Consider the following 22,386-nt stretch of genomic DNA (forward strand, 5'->3'; position numbering starts at 1 on the left):
CATTAAACACTTACTGGTCATGTACTATATACAGCTGACACTGAGCAAAGAACCAGAGAGAGAACAATGAACAAGTTAGAAAAGCTTCTGGTCTAAGTAGATAGGAACAAAAATAAACCAGTCAGTGGCTTCTCTGACTTCTGAGTCAGGTGGCAGCTGTGACACAGTGTGAGAAAGGGGGTCTTCAGCAGAGGGAATAGCAAGTGCAGAGGCCACATGGAGAAGAATGGGCTTGGCTGTTCTGGGAGCAGAATGAAGGTCTGCGTGGATGCCACAGTCAGAGAAGGGGAGGAACACGCCAAGTCAGGCTGAAAAAGCAAGCAGGACCAAAGTCATGCAGCCTGGTTATGATTTCACAGGCAAAGGGAAGCCACTAGAGGGACTTACAGCAGGGGGTGACCTTTATGCTTGCAAAAGATGCCTCTGGCTGCTGGGTGGAGAATGAATTACAGGGGACGCCAGCCTGAAAGCAAGACTGCAGGTGCGTGCAGCTGTGGCTGGCTCCAAAGTGATGGAGATGAAACGCCACGTTGTGCTCTGATTCAGGACGTACTTCGTAAATAGAGTAATTGGGACTTGCTGATGGCTTCAATATCCGGGGTTTGGGGAAGGAGAATAAACCAAGGATGGCTCCTGAGCACCTGGGCAGATGTTGAGGCTGTTCATTCAGATGGGGAGGGTGTCCGTGCTGGGTGAGCAGGGAGATCCACTGGGTGATACGTGAGGGAGGGAGGGGGGGAGGGAGGGGTCAAGGTTCAATTGACATGCTTTTTAGACATTATTAGAATGTAAGCTCAATGAGGACAGGGGCTTCGCCTCTCTTGTTCTGTGCTGTATCTCCAGTGCACAAAGCAGTATTTAGCATAGAAGTTGGTACTCAAAAGTCTCGTTGAATAAGAGCCAAGGGGGAGCATCGAGAAGGCAGCTGGATTTATGAATGTTTAAATCTTTCAGTGAATACAAAGCATAAATACATTTCTCTTTGTCTCTTACACATGCAGTAAAGGTCTCTAAGAGAGTGGTTTCCAACAAGCAAGCCGGAGTAAACATCCTAACAGGGTCAGCTAACGCAGTCCTGGCGAGAAGCTCAGAACCCCAGACTCTGAAGCTCACTGTCTTTCCCAGAGTTCAGGCTCATTTAAAGGATCTATCTGAAGGCCAAGGCCTCGCGCCTCGAAGAGCTGCTGCACTGCTTCTCTGAAGCCTGTTCACTATTTCTCATAATACTAACGCTCACATAGGCCAACATTCTCATTTGGTTAGCTGCTAATTTCCCTGTGATCCATTCTTATTTCTACCAGCCTACAACGGAAGTGTTAACTTGATGGCTGCTTTCAACAGAATAAAGCAGGCCTGCAAGAGGTCATTGGCTTTGGCAGCTGATCTTTCTGGGTTGGTTAAACTCTAGAGATGTGATGCGGGTTTTAAGGAGAACTAAGAGCCGTGTGCCGGCCGCAGCGCGCCTATCGCGGCGGCCATTGGAGGATGAACCAACGGCCAAGGAAGACCTTTCTCTCTGTCTCTCTCTCACTGTCCACTCTGCCTGTCAAAAATAAAAAAAAAAAAAAAAAAAAAAAAAAAAAAAAAAAAGGAGAACTAAGAGAATGAAAATCGCCTGTCACAGTAACAAAACAGTTTGAATATTTAAGCTTTGGAAAACCAGGTCCTCCACTGTAGCACTATGACCAAAACATGACTTTACAAAATAAACGAGGGAAAGAAAAGGAAGGGAGGGAGGGAGGAAAGGAGGGAAAGCAGGGCATGGCATTTGTTTAAAATTTACTTGACAAGGCTCAATTATCTGCACCAACAGATGAACCCAGAGCTAGGAATCGTTTGCTTTTCTTTTTACATTGAGATACAGCCTTGTTCTCCTCTCTGAAAACAGGTATGACTGACTCGTAGAGTAGTGATTCTCAACCATTGGTGGCAACAGAATTATCTCATGGAACTTTAAAAAATTACAGATTCCTGGTCCCCACCATGCATCCACAGAACCACAATCTCCTTGGGGTAGGTTGCAGGCATGTGTACTAACTTTTAATATTCTGATCCTCATTGTCTTCATTTTGCTGGGCAGTGAAAACCATCTTTCAAGGAAAAATCACATTAGATGACTAAAGAAGTAGAAGACACTATTTGCAAGGTGTTTGGCTGCCTCCTGCTGCTGCTCCAACTTGTAGTACAAGTGAGACTTAAAATTTTCAAATTTCAAAAACTATCTTAATTTGTTCTGCGCTACTATGGCAGAAAGCCACACAGAGAGTAGTTTATAAAGAATGGAAAATGATGTCCCACAGCTCTGAGGCTGAGAAGCCCAAGATGCAGGTGTTGGCAGGTTTGGAGGTCAGGTGAGGGCCACTCTGCCTCCAGGCTGATGTCACATTGCTGCATCCTGCAGAGAGGTGGAGAACTGGGCTCCTTGCATGGCAGCGGATGGAAAGAGAAATGAGCTGAATGTTGCATGAAACAGGCTTTGCTCTCATGGCCTAATCAGCTCTTAAAGACTGCCTCTTGGCTGGCACCGTGGCTTAACAGGCTAATCCTCCGCCTTGCGGCGCCGGCACACCAGGTTCTAGTCCCAGTTGAGGCGCCGGATTCTGTCCCGGTTGCCCCTCTTCCAGGCCAGCTCTCTGCTATGGCCGGGGAAAGCAGTGGAGGATGGCCCAAGTGTTTGGGCCCTGCACCCGCATGGGAGACCAGGAGAAGCACCTGGCTCCTGGCTTCGGATCGGCACAATGCACCGGCCGCAGCGGCCATTGGAGGGTGAACCAATGGCAAAAAGGAAGACCTTTCTCTCTGTCTCTCTCTCTCACTATCCACTCTGTCAAAAAAAAAAAAAAAAAAAAAGAAAAAGAAAAAGACTGCCTCTTTTATTTTTTGTTTGCATCTACTTCAAAGGGGGAGGGCGAGAGAGAACACAACACCTAGAGGGTCAGGGGTGGGGAGTGGAGGGTGAGAGATTTCCATCTGCTGATTCTCTCCCCGGATGCCCACCAATAGCCAAGGCCAGGCCAGGCCAAAGGCAGGAGCCTGGAACTCCACCCAGGTCTCCCACATGGGTGGTAGGGGCCCAAGCACTTGAGCCATCACCTGCTGCCTCCCAGGATGCATTAGCAGGAAGCTGGATAGGAAACAGAAGAGCTGGGACTTGACTCAGCATGGTGATGGGGTATGGGTGGCACATAATCACTGTGCTAGAATGCTCGTCCCCAGGCCCTACCTCTTAGTGCCATCACATCAGTCGTTAGGTTTCAGCACTTAAATGTTGGAGGGGACACATTCAAACCATCTCTGTTGGGCATGTGGCTTTCATGTAACAAACAGGGCAGGGCAGGGGAGAAGGAAGAGGAGGAGAAAGAGAAGAAGGAAGAGGAGGAAGAACATTAGGATTTTACAGGGGAATCTGACATTCCCAGGAATTCAGTACTTACGGGATTCTCAAAGGCAACAAAGGACCTTGTAAAGCCAAAACCTGAAATCCACCCTCTGCCTCGTGCTGTGGAGTTGACAACTCCTCCATTATGCAGGGAAACTCTCAGACCCGTGGAGACACTGCTCCCCACTGCCAGGGTCACCGTGCCCCAGCTCAGTGGAGTTGCTACATTTCAGTATCCCAAAGCGAGCACCTGGGCTGACGTCAACAAGGAGGCCAACAGAACTGCACAGGCTGAAATCTACCGAATACCCTGCACCCTGTGGTGAAGACAGTGGGTTCATCAGACTAAGAGATCCAAGTTCAGGAAGAAGAGACGCCCTCAGCCTTTCATTCCTGCACCGAGTAGAAAAGCTAAGAACACTGGCCCTGGAGCCAGAACACCTCAGTTGAAATCCTGGCTCTGAAACCATAATCACACAGTCTCTCTGTGCCTCAGTTTTCTCTTCGGCAAAGTGGTGGTGATCATCTCCAAAAAGTCATCACAGAATTTACTCTCAGTAGTTACTCTGAAAAGGGCATCCTTGGAACTATCACTGAACCGCTGCTGGGTTTGGTCCCTGCCGAGCGCAGGAAACACATCCTGCTCTAAAGCACTTGGGGCAGGCACTACCATTATTCCTCTCCAGCGGGAGGGACTAGCAGTTGGTTTGGGATTACACAGTGGGGAATGGGGGGATTAGAACATAGGCAGCCCGACTCCACCGCTGTACCCTGAATGCGTGATTGGACCCCTTGTATTCCTGAGCCCTGTCGCTTACCAAGTGTCACTGGGAGTGACAAGCGTCTTGGAGGTGCTGACTGCCCGAACCACGAAACATGATTAGCCGGCGATCGGTTCCAGTACAGCTGTGCCACCTACGCCTCGTCTTGCCCCTAGAATGCTGCCCTGCACGGCCCGGTCTCTGTGGCCTAACTGCCTTCTGCATTTTTTTAGCTCAGAAATTTTGGGAGTAAAATGTCTATTAGCCCAGGAATGAGCAATGACATGACCTGGGGAAGGGGACACCCCCTGCTAGTAGCTGTGCATTCCTGGGGAGGATGCGCTTGGCCAAGCAGAAACCTGGGTTTCTCTGGACCCCGAGAGGGCTGCATCCATAGCTGACCTCACGACTGTTCACGTTTGAGGAGAAGGTTTGTACAGCAGCCCTGAGCAGACAAGTGCTTGGCTGGCCGCTATTACAAAAGGAGAGAAAAGCTTTGAAAGAACACCTTTCTTAACATAGCTGAATATACAAATGAAAATACCTCACTTTTCTCCCAAACATTTCCAGTGAAGGAACACATCTGGATGCGGGCACACTGCCCCTACCCCCAGACCACTATCGTTTGCAAGGAGTTGGGCATATTGGGCCAAACCGGTCTTCCCTGCACTGAGTATGTACTGGAGTCTGCAAAGTGACCACCTGTGAAGTTCATAAGGGATGCCCCAGCTCACATGCTCTTGTCTGGCCACAGGGTTCATTTATGCCAATGATTCTTTCCCAGGGGACTACACAGCACCTTAGCATTCTTGACAGTCAGAGAGAGGCGGCCTTGAAACTGCTGGGAAGACATCAGGTGCAGCCTGCAGGAGGAAAGGGTAAGCCACAAGGGAACGTCACCTTGGCTTGTCCCAGTTTGTGGGGCTGAGGGCGGCTGGTTGATGGATGCCACGTCTGACCACGCAGAGGGGGAGTTGAGGGAGAAGCCCAACAGAGGCTCCTGGGGCCTCAGTCTGGGGCCCACAGCCTGCCCTTGGGCCAGCTGGTCCTCATGAGTGGCCTTGGCCCAGGTCACTGGACAAGCACAAACTGCCTTCACAGGGCACAGGACAAACAGAACCTGCTAATGGTCTTCTGAAGCCACCAACCACTCGTTATCGACAGATACCAATTCTCTGCTTTACTAAGGAGTGCCCAGCTGTGGCAGGGGCAGGGGCAGGGGCAGGCCCGAGGAGCCCAAGATTCGCTTTGGTGAAAGGCCCTGAGAACTAGGTGTGGACATAGGCCACAAAGAGTTCCAGCTCCAGGCTCCACCACTGGGTGAGCAACGGGATGAGGAGGTACAAGGTCTGGAAAGTCGTGACCGGAACTGTCCTTCCCAAATCCCTCCTCCTCATACCACGGCGCTTCCAGAGTAAAGGGGAGACAGACCACAGGGCCAAGGATCAACCTGCCTCTGCTGGCCTCTCGGCTCTTCTCAGCTGCGTGTGCTAAATACAGTTCGTGATCTCTTTGGTCAAATTACCCACAAAAATGTCCGTTTCTTCCACAAAAGAAAAATGGCTCAGGGATTTATTCTAAGAGAAGTTTCAAAAAGCGAGATCAAAGGGAGTGTGAGCTTGGGAAGGAAGATGGAGTGAGGAAGAAAAAGGGGGAGTGGGAGAAGAGAGAATATGACTCGAGACTGTAGACACAGGAGGCCTCGTGGGGGCCAGGAAGTGAGGTTGGTACTGTGGTGTAGACGGTTAAGCTGCCACCCGGGGTGCCTGGTAAGAGTGCTGATTGGAGTTGCTGCTCCTCTGCTTCACACCCAGATGCATCATGGGAGGCAGCAGATGATGGCTCAGGTGCTTGGGGCCCGGCCACCCACGTGGGAGACCAGGACGAAGAGTTCGGGGTTTCTGGCTTTCACCTGGTTGCTGGCAGGCATCTGGGGAGTGAGCCAGCAGATGGAACATCTATCTTTGTTTCTTTGCCTTTCAAGTAGAGGAAATTAAGGAAAACCACATCTAGAAGAGTAGGACTAGAGAGGTGTCCACATTCAGGACCTACTCAGCAGGGCCGAACTGACCTCCAGTGCGGTCTGCATGGGTTCTGTGGCCGTTCTGTTGATTTTCCAGGAGAAAGAAGGGCCGCCATTCAGAAGCATCACTGTGGGCACCATGGTTTTGCAGGGCAGGAGAAGGGAAGGGGAGGAACAGCGCCTCCAGGCTATAATTCTAACCAATTTTAAATGCCTTCTCTCCTTAAGAGAAACTAAGCCCTTTCAGTATCTCATGGCCATACTCTGAATTGTGTTTCAGCCACCCTTTCCTAAGGATGAACATTGCAACGTCGCCCAAAAGGCACAGGAATTTTCTGCCTTTTCCCCACATTATTGCCAAGTTGTCGTGCACAGTCATCAGACCATGGAAACTTCTAGCTCATGATCATGTTCCACTGATAAGCAGGCCCAAGCTGCATCCCTAAACAATGAGTCCTGCCCATGTCAATGACGACTTGATCTTCCTGTCTGGAATGTCCTTCCTTCCCCACACTCCCCGCCTCCATCCCCTAGTCCCTCTGTCCCACACGGCCCAGGTCCAGTCTCAGAGCCCAGGAGAAAAAGCTCCGATCACTCACCTCGACACCTCAGCCCTCGCTGCCTGTGCCTCGCACACTGCACGCACTTTCTGCCTTTTTTGGAAGTGCCTTGCGCCCATGCCTGGTAGCCTCTGGCAGCCGCAGACTGTAATTTACTTTCCTCAGCGAATGCCCAGCACTAAGGAGAGCTGTGAGTAAATGCTCACTGAATGACTGAACGCACGAAGAAGTGCCCTCACTTCAGGCACTCCTGCAACGGGGCGAACATTCTCTTTCTCATCTGGAAGATGCTCCAACGTACCAAGGAATAGACAGACTCCCTCTTCTCCTGAAGGAAGTACATCTACTATGCATCCAATTTGGAAAGAACCAGTTTCCATCGGATTTTGGTAATTTCTTATTTTAAAAAATATGTCCGGCACACCCAGGGAAAGGGAAGAAGAAGGCTCGATAAATAAGTCCCGGGTGAATGACTGCATGAGGACCTGGTGGAGGGAGTGTATGTAACAGGAAACTGGATAAAAACAGAAACAGAAAGAGGAGAGCAAAAAGGGAGAGACACACAGGAGATCGAGAAAGGAAGTAGAAATGGAGGGAGGGAAGAAGAGAAGGAGATTCGAGCTTAATTAAATTCTAAACCAGCAATTCTGGTCTTCCTAAAAACCCGAACTTGATAAGTTAACAAAGCAGAGAGGGAGCTGGGTGAGAAGAAAGGGACCGTGCAGACAGACAGATCTGGATACTGATCACCCATCTGCTACTGTTTGACCCTGGACAAGTGACTCAATCTCTCCGAGTTCACTGCTTTCTGAAAAACACTTTGTGTTTGAAGTAATTTTAGATTTACAGAAAAGTTCCAAAAATAGTACAGAGAATGCCTGTGTACCCTTCACCCTGCTTCCCTGAATGGTAACATCGTTCATAATCATAGTATAAGTATCAAAGCCAGGAAATTATTACTGACACCACAGCAGCCTCGTTAGAGTTTCTGCAGGGATTCCATGTGTGCCGCTGTCTAGCCCACCATCCACGGGGCTCCGCCACTGAGTCCCGTCGTCACATCTGCTTGTCTCCTCTGGTCTTTGAAAGGTCCTCGTGCTTCTCTTACCTTTCTTGACCTTGACATGACTTTGAAGAGTCGAATTCTGGGCTGCCTTGATGCTCTAAAATCATTTAGAGTGCGCCCTTTAGGCAGGAACATCCTAGGGATGATGGCCCGGCCTTCTCAGGGCGCCCTCGCAGGAGGTACCTGCTGACACGGTCATGTTCATCTTGATCGCTTGGTGCAGCCAGTGTCTACTGGGTTTTGCTACTATTCTATTTTACACTTTGTAATTTATAAACATTTTGTGGAGACATTCTTTGAGACTCTGCAAACATTCTGTGTCTCATCAGACTTACTTCACCCAAAATTATGTCAAAATTCATCAGTGGCTCCTGCCTGAAACAATTACTGCTGTTGTGTTCTTCTGGTGATTTTCTATGTCCCTTGTTCCTTCCTCATTTATTAATTAGAACTATTTTATAAGTAAGAACATTACCTCCTCCCCACCCTTACACTTTCATTTATTTATTTGCCATTTACTTTTATCAGTGTAGATTCAAGATTATTTTACTCTATGGTCATGATCCAACACTATCATTATCTATTTGGTTGTCTATGCCTCACTTTCTTCATTTGTAAAACAGAGTTAATGACCACTGTCACAGGGATTAAATGGGATTAAAAATGTGAAAATGGTCAGTCTGGAGTATCTGCTAGGTAAATGCAAGCTCCTTTTCTTCTTTTTCTTTACAGTATATAAGCCATGCTGATTTGAAGGCAAGGCCATTCTAAATAGGTGAAATCTGAATTTAGTAATTTTCTTTTTATATAACTCAGCTTTTCTACCCATTGATATATAATGCAACTAGAATTTAGCTATCCCAGTGTTACCTAATGCAGGTCATTTGGAATCTGCCTGTAATGAGGACATAAGGCTGATTTTTAATCAGCATACTCATAATTTGTATGAAAATAGATGCTTAAGAATACTTGAAAACAGACTGTTCTCTCAAGTAGTTTAAGTGTTTTCCCAGAAATCCTGTTTATGTTCTGAAGTTGCTTAGCTAAACTATTTTCAGAGATAGTCCAAGGCATGCTTCAACCCAGCTGTGGGTCAAATCACTAACTCTGAATTAGCGAAATCACTGATTCTTCTCTGGTTCCCAAGGTTAAAATGGCAGTGAGTAGAAGAAATCTAAGTTTAATTTAAAATTAGGTTTTAAAAGTTCCGGTAATTCACTTTTAAGTTCAGGTCGAATTTTAAACAAAATGACAAAAATAGGGTCTTAAGAATGTGAAAGCAAGTACATCTGTAAGTTCAAATTAATTCACAAGATACAGTAAAGTCTACTATTGAAATCATCAATTTACTGGAACTTTCGTTTTCCACTCCATTTTTATCAGTAAGGAAATCAAGAACATCAGGAGATTTATTTTTGCAAAAACAGCTTTGGGGCCGCAGGGTTTACAAGCTCCCATGTGGCCTCCCAGAGACTCTTAATTCAGTTTGGGATGGGATGGGGAAGCTCCCCTTTCATCAGGATCCACCCCAACATGAACCTGATGCAGGTGAGAGGCAGGTCACTGCAGCTGCCCACTGCCCGGTCGCTGGGCTTGCCCAGGGGCATGTGAATCTCAACAATGAATTCACTTCCTTGAACCTCCATTTCCCCAGTGGTAAACAGGGCTCATGACAATATCTGTCCGGCAAGGTCGTTTTGAGGAGCAAATAAGAGCTATATGTGAAATGGATAGCATGGCAACATTAGGTGGACAGTAGCTATCCCTGTGCACAATGGATCTCTCTGTGAGGAATTGTATCCAGAATATATCTAGATGCAGAACTGCCCAGGCTCAGCCTGACACATTCTGCACTCACTGGGCCTTACCACAGTCACTGGCATTTACAACCACCAGCATGGTCTTGGTTGGAGAGCTTTGGAGGCTGCAGGGTAAGCTGCCATAGCTAGGCAACAAAGGCCAAATGATCCTCTGTCAATCAGAGACACATGTGACCCAGAATGGAAGACTCTCCTAAGCAGTTAGTTAGATTTTCCTAAGACTGAAATAGGAAACAACTGTTTGGGGAGTTCAATCAACTAAAATCCAACAAACACATGGATTAAAATCCTGTGATGTAATATTCAAGATAAAAGAAATTAAACCTAAAACAAACAAAATGTAGACTAGAAAATACTGGGTGTAGGGTTGCACTATGCTGCGAATACACCCCTTTAGTCCCAGAGCACAGGCTGCCATGACCCCAGCATGCAGGCAACTTCTCTCTTTACTGACACTCCTCCTTTTCCCAGGGCCACAGGGATGCTAGTCACTGGCTCTGTACCTCCCAAGTGACCCAAGTTCCAAGACCTTGCACAGAGGCTCCATCCTAAGAGCCCCCAGACCCTGGTCACACTTGTCCTCTTCAGAACTGACTCCACACGAAAAGATCCACAAGTAGCTTCTTACCTCATTAAATCTCATCACAAGGTCTTCCAGGGCATTGCGTTCTCCATTCTGAGAGGTAAGAATCGATGCTGAGATGGATGCTTTGAGACAGGGCAGGGACCTCTGGCATTCTGGTGTGCCCAAGTCCCTGGTTAAGAAGCAAAGGTAGTCAACAGGCAAGACCTTTCGGTAGATATTCTGCTCCTGCTCCGTTAGGATGCTGGCCACTTCCTCTGGGAACTGGATGAGGGGCTGTAGATCGATCAGTTCCTTGCTGATCCCAGCTGAACTTGAAGGGAGGGCATTGGAACTGGCCATAGAGGTGCCTGGTTGGCGTTCTGAAATAAAGCAGCAAAAGCCATGGTTACACCAAGGTTGGGATCTCCTATAAAAGATATTTACTTGATTGCCAGTCAAACCTTGTAGGTTCCTTGATCAAATTCTTTGCTTGGTGAATAGCTCTCTATCATCATTCTTGTCTGGGGACATTTCTGATATCTCGTCCATCTTCCCATCTCCTCATCACTCCACCCATGAGATGGGAGGGGCCTGGTTTTCCACTTTCAGAAGGAGCGTTAATCCAGCACACTAGCCTCTGAGCAGGTCACCATGACACTCTGTAGAGTACCATTTGGTTCCTTAACCCTCCTTTGCTAACCAACAGAGTCGAAAGAAATGAGGTGAGTGTGGGCCCAGGCAATTGAACGGGAAGAATCCAGACTTGTGTGGTGGGGAAGCGTGTCAGTGCATGTTGTCTGTGAACATGCAGGAGACCTGGGCACCCCGGAACCCTTTGTACTCAAGGTTTCAGAACCTCATCATGTTGTGACCTTCCAGTTCTCCCCCTCAGAGTCTGATTTCACTGAAATCCACTTGGGGGTTTGCAAGAAGAGAACCACATATTAAAGTAATGAAGGCATAGGTAACAAGGAGATGTATCAAAATAAAGAAATCTTACTCCTTAGTCCATTACTGGTTGCAAGAAGGTTGCAGAGGGATGTAGGAGAGAGGGTGGAGGATGCCTTAGAGAGAAGTACTAAAGAGAGAATTCCCAGGCTCAAAATGATTCCCTGAATTGAAATGCCATACATACTTTCTTTTTGTGCCTAGAACTGACTCATTTCATCCACTTAACCATTCATTCAACAAACTCTGAAAATTATGATAAGCTCTAGAACAGTTTCCCAAAATATGATCTTCAAACTGGTATCTGCAAGGAAAAATCTCTTTGTGTTCACCTAAGTTGGGGAAATGTCCCATACTTGTGTCCCACATTCCCTTCCTGGAGACACATGAGCCATGTGGGTACCTTGTTTAAGGCTCTGAAGGGCCTGCAGTAAAGAATCCCATTGCCCTCAAGTTAACCCAGCGTTTCCCCCAGAACCACACTTCCTACTCCATCCACTACACCACTCTGCATGAGCAGCATCCATGGAGCCACTTGAGAAGATGCTGCTGTGAGGCCCCAGCTGCTCTCTTTCTATCCAGCGCACAGCTTTTCCTTCCACAGCCCCTCCCGGATGCTCTGCTGCCCACTTCTCTTTGTGCTTCAGGAGGGCACCACATTCTGTTTTCCCAGAGTCTGTCCAATACCCCTGTCTTCCCTTAAAACACTGCTAGTGATTCCTTGCCAAAATAAAACCTCACTGTCTCCTACAGCACTGTGTTACACACTGTCTACCTGTCAGCCACCCCGGACAGTGGACAACAGCAAAGTTCACAGGGATGATGTCCTTAACACTCAGACTTCATATCACCCATCACTCCCCAAATGCCCACAACAACTGTGGCTGTGCCAGTCTGATGCCAGGGTCCTGTAACCCAATAGAGGTCTCCCATGAGGGCGGCAGGGACCCAAGTACTTGAGAAATCACCTGCTGTCTCCCAGGGCACCAGAACCCAGGCGCTCCATTTGGGATGTGGGCATCCTCAGCAGCATCTTAACTGCTGTGCCAACCTGCTCTCATCTCTGTTACTGAGCTCTGAAGTCATCACCCCTGAACTTGACGTCCATCTTCCCTTCGACCCTCTCTAGTTAACCTTCTCCATCCTCAACAACCTTCTACTTCCTTGGCCTTGATATGGTGCCATGGTCAGCATTTTAACACCTTGGTCTTCTCCCACATGAACTTTCTACTCCGCAAGCCTGGGCAAACTCTAATCCCCCACTTCCTCAGCTTCTGGGCCATCTTACAGTGACACTGACAATCGTGCTGCTTACTGATGGGGCCACTGCTGACTCCTGTTACCTAACTGCACGAAGGCCCCGAGGCTGGCTTTAAATATGGACATGAATTTATTGATTTTTCCCTCAACTACCCTTTTGTATCTTCACTCGGCCAAAGCCGCTTTTGCTTCCCATAGAGTTATCCGATCACTCTCTGGCTTATTGTGCTGAGACAATTAAGGCCAAGTATCAGGAAGTCCTCCAATTCAATGCCTCCATTTCTTCCATCTTCTCTTCCTTCTCTGAGAACGCTATGCTCCTCCTCCTAAGACCCACCTGGGTTTGTGATTAAATCTACATTTGTCTCTTCCAGAACTGGCTTTCACAGTAACCGTCACCTTCAATCCCTTTCTTTCAGCCGACGTCTTTGTCTACACAAGGGATCAGCTTGAATCATCACTACCCTTCCCTTCATTCTGCTCCTTCCCTGCAGGGTAGTCTACGTGTCCTAAAGTCTTCCCCTGGGGGGTGATGCCCCATCCTCTGACAAAAATATCAAGCTCCATGGTTTGTCCATACTCGTAAACAACAGGGGGCAGGGCGGGGGGGGGGGGGGGGGCTGTGGGAAACAAAATGGGAACCAGGTCCATCCTGGGAGATCCAAGTTTTTTGGCCACCATGTTGACATGGCACTGCTGGGCCCCAATGTCCTCTCCTCAACTCTCCTTCCACTGAGTAGCCCAGCTGCCTTTGAATCATAAACACAGGAAAAGCTCTTGACAGCACAGCCATTTAACCACGGGAGGCGCTCTCCTCCTGCAGGAATGCTGTGAGCCATGTAGAGAGAAGTTTAATCTCCACCGATCCAAGTCTGCACTTGTTTTGCACAGACTCCAGGCAAAAACTTCTGTTTTGCCTTCCCCATAAAATCTATAGGATTCCAAGTATTACTTTTCTTTGATTCTACAAGGCAAACAGAGGAGGAAGGAATTTATTCTAGGCATTCTTATTCATCTGTTGGACAAACTACCAAACTACAGCAAAATGGGTCCATTCCAATTATATTGGGTTCTTTCTAAGCTCATATTCAAAAAAGTTATAATGAAGCAAATGTTTAAATTTAGTCTACCAGGCCTTACTCTCCAAAACTCTTTTTTTTTCAAGATTTATTTATTTATTTATTTACTTGAGAGGCAGAATTACAGACAGAAAGAGGGAGAGAGGGGTCTTCCATCCACTGGTTCACTTCCCAAATGGTTGCAATGGCTGGAGCTGGGCCAATCCAAATCCAGGAGCCAGGAGCTTCTTCCTGGTCTCCCATGTGGGTGCAGGGGCCCAAGCATCTGGGCCATCCTCCACTGCTTTCCCAGGACCTCAGCAGGGAGCTGAACCAGAAGTAGAGCAGCTGGGTCTCAAAACTGCGCCCATGTGGGATGCTGGCAAAGCAGGCTTAGCCTACCATGCTACAGCACTGGCCCCCTCTCCAAAATTTCTTTATCTGAATGGTTTAGAAAGTGACTAGATTTCCTGAAAATTGAGTCAGAATATAGCCCAATGACAGAGGCAGACTGTGGTTTCTGGATATTAATAATGTATGCACAATGGAATTAGCTGCATAGAGGAACTCTTCCCAGAAGTTATCAACAGAAACATGATTTCAAATTAATGCACTCTACAGAGGAAATGAAAATAAGTTCCAAATTTCATGAAACAGCCACTTGTCTATTATGTTAAGAGGAGAGATGATATAATAAAATATATAAACAATAGAAGGTAAGCTGATATATTGGAAAATGCAATATATCTTGATATGAATCACATGTTGTTACAACAGTGAGTGCAGTGGCTGGTGGGAACTAGCAACACAGGAGTCCTAAAAATGCTGAGTAAAAGTAGAAAAAGAAGCCCGGTCAGTGTAACTCTAATAAATCCAGATACCCCTTGTGTCTCAGTATGCACCCAATATCACCCTTAAAGGAAACACAAACCTAATGCTAGAAGCCTGAAACGGAGTGTAGACCTTTCATGTGGGTTTCCCTGAAGCGGGATTGCTCAGGGATTTTATACGATGTATCAAGAAAACATCCCAGAAGTCCTCGGGATATGATTTCCTCTCTCCTTAGTTTTGCACTGTCAGCCCCTGTCCCATCGCACTTTCTCTTCCTTCTTCAGTAGCTCCTCCATCCCCTTCCCATGCCACAGGGCCCCAGGGCCCCAGGGCCCAAGGGCTTAGCTCTGGCTTTCCTCTGTACAACATGGGCCCATCTTCACTCTATCAGATTAAAGACCAAGCGGTTCTATGACCCCGAACCCTCCCATCAGCAGTGGAGCAGTGTTCCTAAAAATCCATGGGGCAGGGGACGGGGGGGGGGGGGGGGCACTGTGGTACAGTGGGTTAAAACCCCAGCCTGCAGCACTGGCATCCCATATGGGAGCTGGTTTGAGTCCTGGTACTCCACTTCTGATCCAGCTCTCTGCTATGGCCTGGGAAAGTAGTAGAAGATGGCCCAAGTCCTTGGGCCCCTGCACCCATGAGGGAGACCTGGAAGAAGCCCCTGGCTCCTGATTTCAGATCGGTGCAGCTCTGACCACTGTGGTCAATTGGGGAATGAACCAGTGGATGGAAGACCTCTCTCCTTCCCTCCCTCCCCGCCCCCCTCTGCCTCTCCTCTGTGTAATGCTTTCGAATAAATAAATCTTTAAAAAAAATAGATCTTTAGTGATCTCATGAGAATTAAATAAAAAAAATCCACCGGACACTGTAGTTGTTCTCTTGTGAAAGCATTTTTAGAAAATTTCTGGCCGGCGCCGTGGCTCACTAGGCTAATCCTCTGCTTGTGGTGCCGGCATCCCGGGTTCTAGTCCTGGTTGGGGCGCCAGATTCTGTCCCGGTTGCTCCTCTTCCAGTCCAGCTCTCTGCTGTGGCCTGGGAGTGCAGTGGAGGATGGCCCAGGTCCTTGGGCCCTGCACCCCATGGGAGACCGGGAGGGGTACCTGGCTCCTGGCTTCGGATCAGCGCAGCGCGCCAGCCGCAACACACCAGCCGTAGCAGCCACTTGGGGGGTGAACCAATGAAAAAAGGAAGACCTTTCTGTCTCTCTCTCTCTCACTGTCTAACTCTGCCTGCCAAAAAAATAAAAATAAAAAAAAGAAAATTTCTGAACAATCAGTGTGTGGTCTCAGCCCATGTTCTTCAGCTAACCGTTCTACAGCAGAGTTGGGCTGTGTCTCTACATACTGTCAGGGTCTGGAAGTATTTACCACTTGACACTGGAGCATTGATTCTGATTCTCTGCTCAAATAAAAGCTTCCAGTACCAAGTGCCTTACAGGGATGAATGTGGGAGACAGACACGACTACCCGTACCATTGGTGAGAAAAGTCAGGCTCACATGAGGCCACAAAGCAGTGTGCTGGAGAGCTGGGATGGAGCAGGAGGTACTTGACTCGGGAGCCCGTGTTTCTATCTCACTATGTACGGCCCACTGACCTCTGGTTTACAGATGCATCCCATGTGGTTTTAGTTAGCATAGGTCAATCGCTGTACTACTTTACTTGGAGCGATCTGGCAAAATCCCTCTTTCGATGACAAAGGTAAGGCTTTGATCCAGAGGGTGGAGAGCTCCCGTCGTGGGTTAGCCTGGAGCCACCCCTTCACCCACGATGTCACAGCTGTGACACTGCAGCACGCAGACGCTCAGATGGGCCCTCGCCTTTCCTTCCCAAGGGTTCCTAAGAATGTTCCCATGCTTTAAATCGGCATTTTCCCAAGTACGTTACACTGAATTTATGCAAAGTGTGGTTCCTTGGTTAATAATTTAGGGAAATACTGGGCTAAACAGACCTTTTTTTGTTTTAACTGTAGGACTTCTGAAAGCCTCTAGCAGTTCCCATGTGGGGGCTGTAATATCGTAGCAGACTGCAGCCCGCGCTGAACTCACTGGCCGCCTCTGCGTCACTGACAGGAATCACCATCCCTTCAACACATTTCCCTGCGCATTCAGCAATTCTCAACACGGGACATAGCTGGGGGGGGCCTAGGGAGTGCGGGAAGTTGGTGGTTCCAAGGAGGCCTGGTCCACCATGTTGTTGAAATCCTATTAAAGATCTAAGAGTGAAAGACCGTGGCTTATTTTAAAAACAGTACATTAGGGGCTGGCACTGTGGTGTAGAAGGCTAAGCCTCTGCCTGCAGTGCCAGCATCCCACATGGGCACCAATTTGAGTCTCGGCTGCTTCACTTCCGATCCAGCTCTCTGCTATGGCCTGGGAAAGCAGTAGAAGATGGCCCAAGTCCTTGGACCCCTGCACCCACGTGGAAGACCCAGAAGAAGCTCCTGGCTCCTGGTTTCGGATCGGCCCAGCTCCAGCCATTGCAGACATTTGGGGAGTGAACCCGCAAATGGAAGACCTGTCTGCCTGTCTGTAACTCAGCCTCTCAAATAAATAAATCTTCAAAACCAGCAACAACACCCAGTACGTTTTCCTCCATGGCTGAAGCTTACATTGAGAGGCAGAGTATTACTGTAGGACACCAAGAAAGAAGCTTCAAGGAACCTCCAAAAAGCTCATGGAAAAATGCATATATTGAAAAAAAATATGCGTGGGTTTCAATTTCTTTCACTACACTAATCTTACCTTTTAATTTCACTTTCCATGAACTCTGTGAAGTGCCTGCATGCAACTATTTCCCAGGGGGCACTAGAGAAGGGATGAGGCTCATGAGGGAACAAAGGCAGACGGGGGTGGTGAGAGGTAAAATATCCACGTATCCTAGTCTTTGGGGACCTCGGGGTGATCTAGACATTAATCCTCCTCCCAGGGGGATTCCAGCCACATACTGTCTCGAGGGATGCTGCTCGGAGAAGCCGACACATCCCCAGAGCCCTCCTGATGGTCCATATACTCTCTCCTCCTCTCCCTCCTTCCTTCCTTCCAACTTCTTTCCTTCCTTCCAAGTGATCACCAGCCCTTGACCTTGTCTTCAAGTTGCCATTCCCGGGGGTTGTCCATAAATGCACAGCCCAGAGTTCCCAGATAGGGTTGTGGGGTAAGCTTCTAACGTTGAGGAGTATATTGCCTTAATAATCATTCACTTAATGCTTTGGAGTAGGGTTTCCTTGGAGAAGCCCCTCCCCTAGGGCTAACACTTAAAAAATTTTAAAAACTTTAAAAAACCTGTTCAGCTTCTGAAACCACCTGAGAGCCTTGGGTTTGGGCTAGAGTTCAGCAGAATCTGTCATTACCCAGTTTTTTCTCTTTTTTGCTTTCTGGTCCATACTGGAAGGAAAACCGTGGTGTCTCCCTTTCTATGTCTCATATGAAAATCTAGAGTTTATAAGATAATCTCACGGCTGGCGCTGCGGCTCACTAGGCTAATCCACTGCCTGTGGCACCAGCACCCTGGGTTCTAGTCCCGGTTGGAGCGCCGGATTCTGTCCCAATTGCCCCTCTTCCGGGCCAGCTCTCTGCTGTGGCCCGGGAAGGCAGTGGAGGATGGCCCAAGTGCTTGGGCCCTGTACCCACATGGGAGACCAGGAGAAGCACCTGGCTCCTGGCTTTGGATCAGCACAGTGCGCTGGCCGTAGTGGCCATTTGGGGTGTGAACCAATGGAAGGAAGACCTTTCTTTCTGTCTATCTAACTCTGCCTGTAAGAAAAAAAAATAATCTCACATAATCTGCATAATGTGAAAGTCTCCTTTCACAAGTAGGCACTGCTAATCTTATTTTTTTTATAAAGCTAGGGTTATGTTATGTGATTTGCTCAAGAATCCAGTTTATGAGTGTCAGTCCTGGAATGGGCAAAAGCTGAGAGAGAGCTTGAAGGTGCTGGCCCACGGCCCGGGACTCAGTGTTACCCCCCACGCTTAGCCTGAGCTATCTTGGGCTTGCTCAGTGTCCAGGGGTCAGCCTGTGATCACTGATACACGTGCATGGGTCTAAGAAATGCTTTGTAGAAGTCCATTCATTTATTCAGTGCTTACTGTGTGCCAGGCTTTGTTTCGGGTTATGCTGATGTTGGGATTTATCCACCAAGAAAAGATCCTCTGCTCATACAGAAATCCCAGAAGAGGCCAGTGCCGCGGCTCACTAGGCTAACCCTCCGCCTGCGGTGCTGGCACTCCGGGTTCTAGTCCCAGTTGCTCCTCTTCCAGTCCAGCTCTCTGCTGTGGCTCGGGAAGGCAGTGGAGGATGGCCCAAGTGCTTGGGCCCTGCACCCACATGGGAGACAAGGAGGAAGCACCTGGCTCCTGGCTTTGGATTGGCGCAGTGCGCAGGCTGTAGTGGCCATTTGGGGGGTGAACCCACAGAAGGAAGACCTTTCTCTCTCTCTCTAACTCTGCCTGTTTAAAAAAAAAAAAAAAAAGAAATCCTAGGAGAGACTGTCCTGCAGATGAATAATAGACATAATGAATCTATACTGATGCATGTTAGAAGGTGATGCACATTCTATGGCAAACAGAGGGCTCTGGAATGTGAGTGGGGAAGATGCAGTGTTACCCATCACTTATTCACTAAAACGTTGGCACTTTTCTCTCTTTCCTGCAAAGTTCTTCCAAACTCTACACCCTGGGATGCTCTTGGCTTGATCATCCTAATCGTTTCCTAGCTGTCACCTACCTCTTGCTCCTCCCCATTTATTAGCCCTTTGCATTAATTCTCACAAAGAACCCTATAAGGCAAGTGCGACTGTAATCATGGTAAAGATGTTGAAGCAGAGATCAGAAATGTTAAGCAATTTGCTGGGAAAAAAAACTCCTGGTTCTAAGAGATAGGGCTGGAATTGAAACCCAGCACTGACTACAAAAATCTGCCTGCTATTACACTCAGCATTTGGAGCCTCTACAGAGGCGACTTATTCATTCCCCTAATTTTCTACTAAGTGTGTTTTGTGTACGCGAGCACGCACACACACACACACACACACCAAATGAGGCTGGAAAGTTAGGCAGAATTATGCCTTATAAGAATCTGCTTTAGAAGGTATCCCTTCCCTAAGCAGAACAACCTTCTGATCATAGCTTTAAATTACATCACAACTTGGCACAACTCATCATGCCATTCTGCTTCTGCAAGTTGATCTTTCATTTTTATTCTCTAGGGGGTGGTGAAGTGGGCACATGATTTTTTTTTTTTTTTGAAAGGCAAACCAAAATTTTAAGTCTAATTTTTGCAAGACAAAGTAAGGTAAATTTATATGGCCTATCGAAATGGAATTGGTTTTGTGTTAAATTTAGGTAAAAATAGCAAGTTGAGGACAATGGAATATGATCCTATAGGGAACAAAAGGATTTTATAAATGTAAGTATATGTTTGCATATCTCACCACTATACACCATATCGATAGTGTTTATATGTTATACACTTCTCCTTTGCTTGACTTTTCTATAATGCACATGTAACAGTGTTTAAAAGAAAAACAGATCAAAGTGATACCAGAAAAACTCATCCAGAGAACAAAAACTCAACCTTCTCATGCACAAAAAAACTGATTGAGCGTTTGGATGGTCCAAATATTTTTCCAGTCAATATTGTAGTATTGTTTTTGAAAAGTGAAACTTAGACAAGAAAGTAGGTAAGACTTACTGTGTCTACTAATCCATTTTCCTTTGATTTAATGTTGTAGACACGTCTTAAAAACTGCTGTGCATTAGATTCTCGACTGCAAATTTAATAATACACCTCTAATTATATGAAATAAGACAGAGGAAAGGACATTGATTTCTTTTTAGACGATTCAGAGTTAACTTAAAAACACTCAATCCCAGGCAGAACTGAAAATTGTTTTCAATAGTGCAGTGATGGATTTAGAAAACAAGGTAATTGGTGACCTTTTTCTCATTATCTGTTATTGGTTTTCAAAGTAACAAAATCAATCTTGCAACAAATGTGTTAGGCTTTTCCTCAACAATACATGACAAAGATGAGTTAACAAAGATCAATGGAGCAAATTATTTCTAAGTCAGTTCTACAAAAAGAAAAAACAATATGTCTAGACTAAGAGTTAAGATGTATTCAAACAAAACAATCTACCAAGTAGCCTCAGAATAGAAAAGAAATTGACAGAATTCTAATTAACAAAAAACAATTTTGGCTTCTTGGTTTTCTAAGAAATATGTACGTATCACGTGAAGGGGTAAAAAACGTAAAGAAGAAAATTAACATAATCCCACATCCAGGCATAATCCCTGCTAATATTTTGTTGGAACTTTCCATGTTTTTTTTCCTATAAATTCATAGAATATTTACAAATTTAGAGTCAGAGAACATAGAATTCTATTTAAATAAGTTAAAATAAACTCTGTCATACACATTGACTGGAGGTTAAAACTACTGGCTCTTTAGTGGCTAATGTTATGCTTGCAATTTTTTTCATTATAAATAACAGTGATAAACAAACTTGGAAATACATTTTTTATAAATTCTCCATGTTTTACCAATCAGAAAATCATACTTCTTAGCGGTCAATCTTTTCCAAGGTCACTGACCTGACAAGTGGCAAAATGGGACTAGGATTCAAGGTCTCTGACTCCCAGTCCAGGGCTTTCCCTCTCTACTCCGTGACTTCTCTTACTTGCTGTGGCTAGAATTTCAGTTGCTATAAACTCCTAGAAAACAGTGGGACGGAGAATAAAATCCAGGCAGTACGAGGGAGGTCATGGGGGAATCACACAGACACAGGGCTGCAGCCCAGGTCAGTGACCTGCTGTATGACCTTGGGAAGCATCTAAAAAAGTATGTCATAGAGATGGTGGAGACATTGAAATGAACAAACACATGTAAATGTTTACTACATGTTCAGGCCCCAGTACTCATTTTTGTCATCATCATTAGTTCACCATTTGAAAGAGCAAGAAAGAATTCTGTGTCCTTTCTTCAAAGCCAGATGGGGAAACCTAGTCATATATTAAACCATTTTGGGCAATGGAAACTTTTGAACTGTTTTTATAACCTGTATTTTGTACCCTCTGGTATGGTGCCCATCGTAACCAAAAAAGTTTTTGAAAGTTTCCAAGTGATACCACATTTATTCACACAAAAAGAAATGCCTATGTCATCTCACCACACAACGTAGTAACAGACTCCTGAATTCTCTCTCCCCAACAAAAAAGCACACAAAAAACTGCAGTTCTTAACTCTGCATCTCTTCCCTCCACAAAGAAAACACCTGTGGAATCCAGAGTTGATCTGGGAGCATCTTGTTTTTTCCTAATATTTGGTTTATGACCTTAATTCCTGACACCAAGTTCCTAAATTTCTAAGAGTTTCATATGATAGTAGTATCTTTCTAACATTTATTAATTAATTTTACATTTTATTCAAAAGCCAGAGAGAGAGAGAGAGAGAGATCTTGCATCTTCTAGTTCACTCCCCGAATGCCAGGGTCAGGCCAAGTTGAAGGCAGGAGCTCAGAACTCAATCCCGGTCTCCACATGGGTGGCAGGGACTTAAGCCATCACCTAGTACCTCCAAGGTGTGCATCAGCTGGAAGCTGGATCCAATGCGGAGGAGCTAACTAGAACAAGGCTTTCTGACATGGGCTGTGGGCATCCCAACGGGCAACTTAACTACTGTGCCAAACACCCAATCCAGCAGGATTGCCTTTTGTTCTAATGAGGTGACTGTTGAAGGCTCCTGGACAGCTTCAGGAGGGGACTGGTCACCAGAAACACCAAGCAGTGACTAGAAGCTTGGAACCTTCAACTCTACCTCTCATTCTCTGGGGAGGGGAAAGGTGCTAAAGACTGACTTAATAATCAATCATGACTACGTGATGAAGTCTCCATAAAATCCCATAACTATGGGTTTATAGAGGTGCTGGAGGTAATACAGAGCACATGGAGGAGGTGGGAAGGGGCCACACCCAGGGAGGTCATGGAAGCCCTGTACCCCTTTCCCCACCTGTTGCCCTCTGCTTCTTCATCTGCTTGTTCTTGAGTATTCTTTAAAATCAACCGGTAAATGTTAAGCGATGTGTTTCCCCGAGTTCTGTGAGCCACGAT

At 46.6% G+C, this 22,386-nt stretch overlaps 1 protein-coding gene across 4 annotated transcripts in view; it reads right to left on the reverse strand.

Moving 5' to 3' along the window:
• Positions 1-22,386, reverse strand: part of PLCE1 (phospholipase C epsilon 1) — a 331,237-nt gene that overhangs the window by 132,320 nt on the left and 176,531 nt on the right. For all 4 annotated transcript variants that reach the window (XM_062214098.1, XM_062214096.1, XM_062214097.1 and 1 more), the window contains exon 4: positions 10,238-10,554. In XM_062214098.1, the coding sequence (XP_062070082.1) occupies positions 10,238-10,554 (317 nt within the window). The remainder of the gene's footprint in view (positions 1-10,237; positions 10,555-22,386) is intronic.

The sequence above is a fragment of the Lepus europaeus genome, chromosome 17 (genome assembly GCF_033115175.1).
Source record: "Lepus europaeus isolate LE1 chromosome 17, mLepTim1.pri, whole genome shotgun sequence".
In the NCBI taxonomy this organism is placed as follows: domain Eukaryota; kingdom Metazoa; phylum Chordata; class Mammalia; order Lagomorpha; family Leporidae; genus Lepus; species Lepus europaeus.